The following is a 1464-nucleotide window of genomic DNA, read 5'->3' on the forward strand; positions in this document are numbered from 1 at the left end:
ACAACGCACCAAAAAATACAACACGCGTCAACGTCATCGTCATTACCACACATAACCTACGCCGTTTAGCTGAGGCTTTTATCCAAAGCGACTGACGTAACAGTGAGTGTGCACACATTTTTCAGTATACATGGTGCCAGCGGGAATCGAACCATTGTTAGTGCCATGCTCTACCACCTGAGCCACAGAGGACCAAGAGAGTGGCCAGTAATTGGCATGTTTCCTTTCCCCTGTGTAGACCGCTCTTGGCTCCAGGAGAAGGTGAAGGTGGAGAAGCTCCAGCAGAAGATCCAGCTGGCACTCCAGCACGTCCTGCAGAAGAACCACAGAGAGGACGGCATACTCACAAAGGTACACGACACCCCCCAGCTCCCCTCCACCCTCCACAGGCAGCCCACTAGGCCTCCGAAACCTCCCCTGAACCCAGAATAAGACGGCCTAACGCGGTTATCTACTGTTGTTAGAACATTCGATTAAATAGAGCCGTGGATGTCATGGCTGGCATACAAAAGCTAAACTAAGTGTGTATCTTGAGCAGAGATTGAACAATTGTGTACAAGCTCTCCGTAAGATGAAGTGTCAAGATCCCCCCCCCCCCCGCCCCACACACACACACACAAACACACACACACACCCTCCTTCGGTTGAGTGCCTGTATCAATATTTACCAACGTGTTTACCCCTGTGTGAGTGGGAATGTACGGGGTTGCTTTTTTTATGCCGTATCTCTGTGTCCTTGCCTTACTGTGAATCGAAATAACAGCCTGTCTCTTTCTCTCCCCACAGTTGATATGCAAAGTGTCAACACTGCGAGCGCTGTGCAGCAGGCATACAGAGAAGCTGACGGCTTTCAAAGCAATATACCCAGACATTGTGCGCGCCCACTTCCCCCCCTTATACAAGGAGCTGTTTGGATCGGACTTTGAGCAGTCCATGCCTGTTGACGGGTAACAGCCCTGCCCAGGTGCCAGTGTGACCACCGTGGGGGAATGTGGAGCATGAATCTGAGACACTTTAAAGGTGCCCTGCACAAATACCAGGACGGACGGCACGCTGCACACTTTTCTTTTTTTCTTTTACTCTATGACGGGGAGCGGGGGGGGGAGGGGCTGGGGGAGGGGAGGGGGTGGGTTGGTTCTGTAGGTTTATTTCATTGGGTTTAGTTCTTTCCCGGTTCCCAACACTCCCCCGGGGGAGATGAAGAGGAGGACAGAGACAAAGGCTTTCTCTCTGGATGAACTTGACCTTCTCATGCGTATCATTCCAGTAGGGTCCCATAACAATTCACACTCATCATCAGTAATTGTTTTGACTTGCTTCAACAAAGAGAATATACTGTATTGAGAAAAAGGATATTGAATTAGGCGGGGCCTAACCTAAAATCACCTCACCAACCAAACGATCTGGCTTTTCACTTTTTGTCAATATTTCTTCTTCTATATTGTAGCATACTTCAAAGAAAAT

The 1464-nt window shown here is 49.3% G+C and overlaps 1 protein-coding gene across 3 annotated transcripts in view; it reads left to right on the plus strand.

The window, feature by feature from the left end:
• The window catches only part of roraa (RAR-related orphan receptor A, paralog a), a gene marked incomplete at both ends in the record, with an annotated part of 200698 nt that extends 199747 nt beyond the window's left edge, over positions 1–951 (plus strand). For all 3 annotated transcript variants that reach the window (XM_080539327.1, XM_080539328.1, XM_080539329.1), the window contains 2 exons: positions 239–351; positions 787–951. In XM_080539327.1, coding sequence (XP_080395453.1) covers positions 239–351; positions 787–951 — 278 coding nt within the window. The remainder of the gene's footprint in view (positions 1–238; positions 352–786) is intronic.
• Positions 952–1464: the final 513 nt, after the last annotated feature.

This window comes from Nansenia antarctica (assembly GCF_963989245.1).
Source record: "Nansenia antarctica genome assembly, chromosome: 9".
NCBI classification, from domain to species: domain Eukaryota; kingdom Metazoa; phylum Chordata; class Actinopteri; order Argentiniformes; family Microstomatidae; genus Nansenia; species Nansenia antarctica.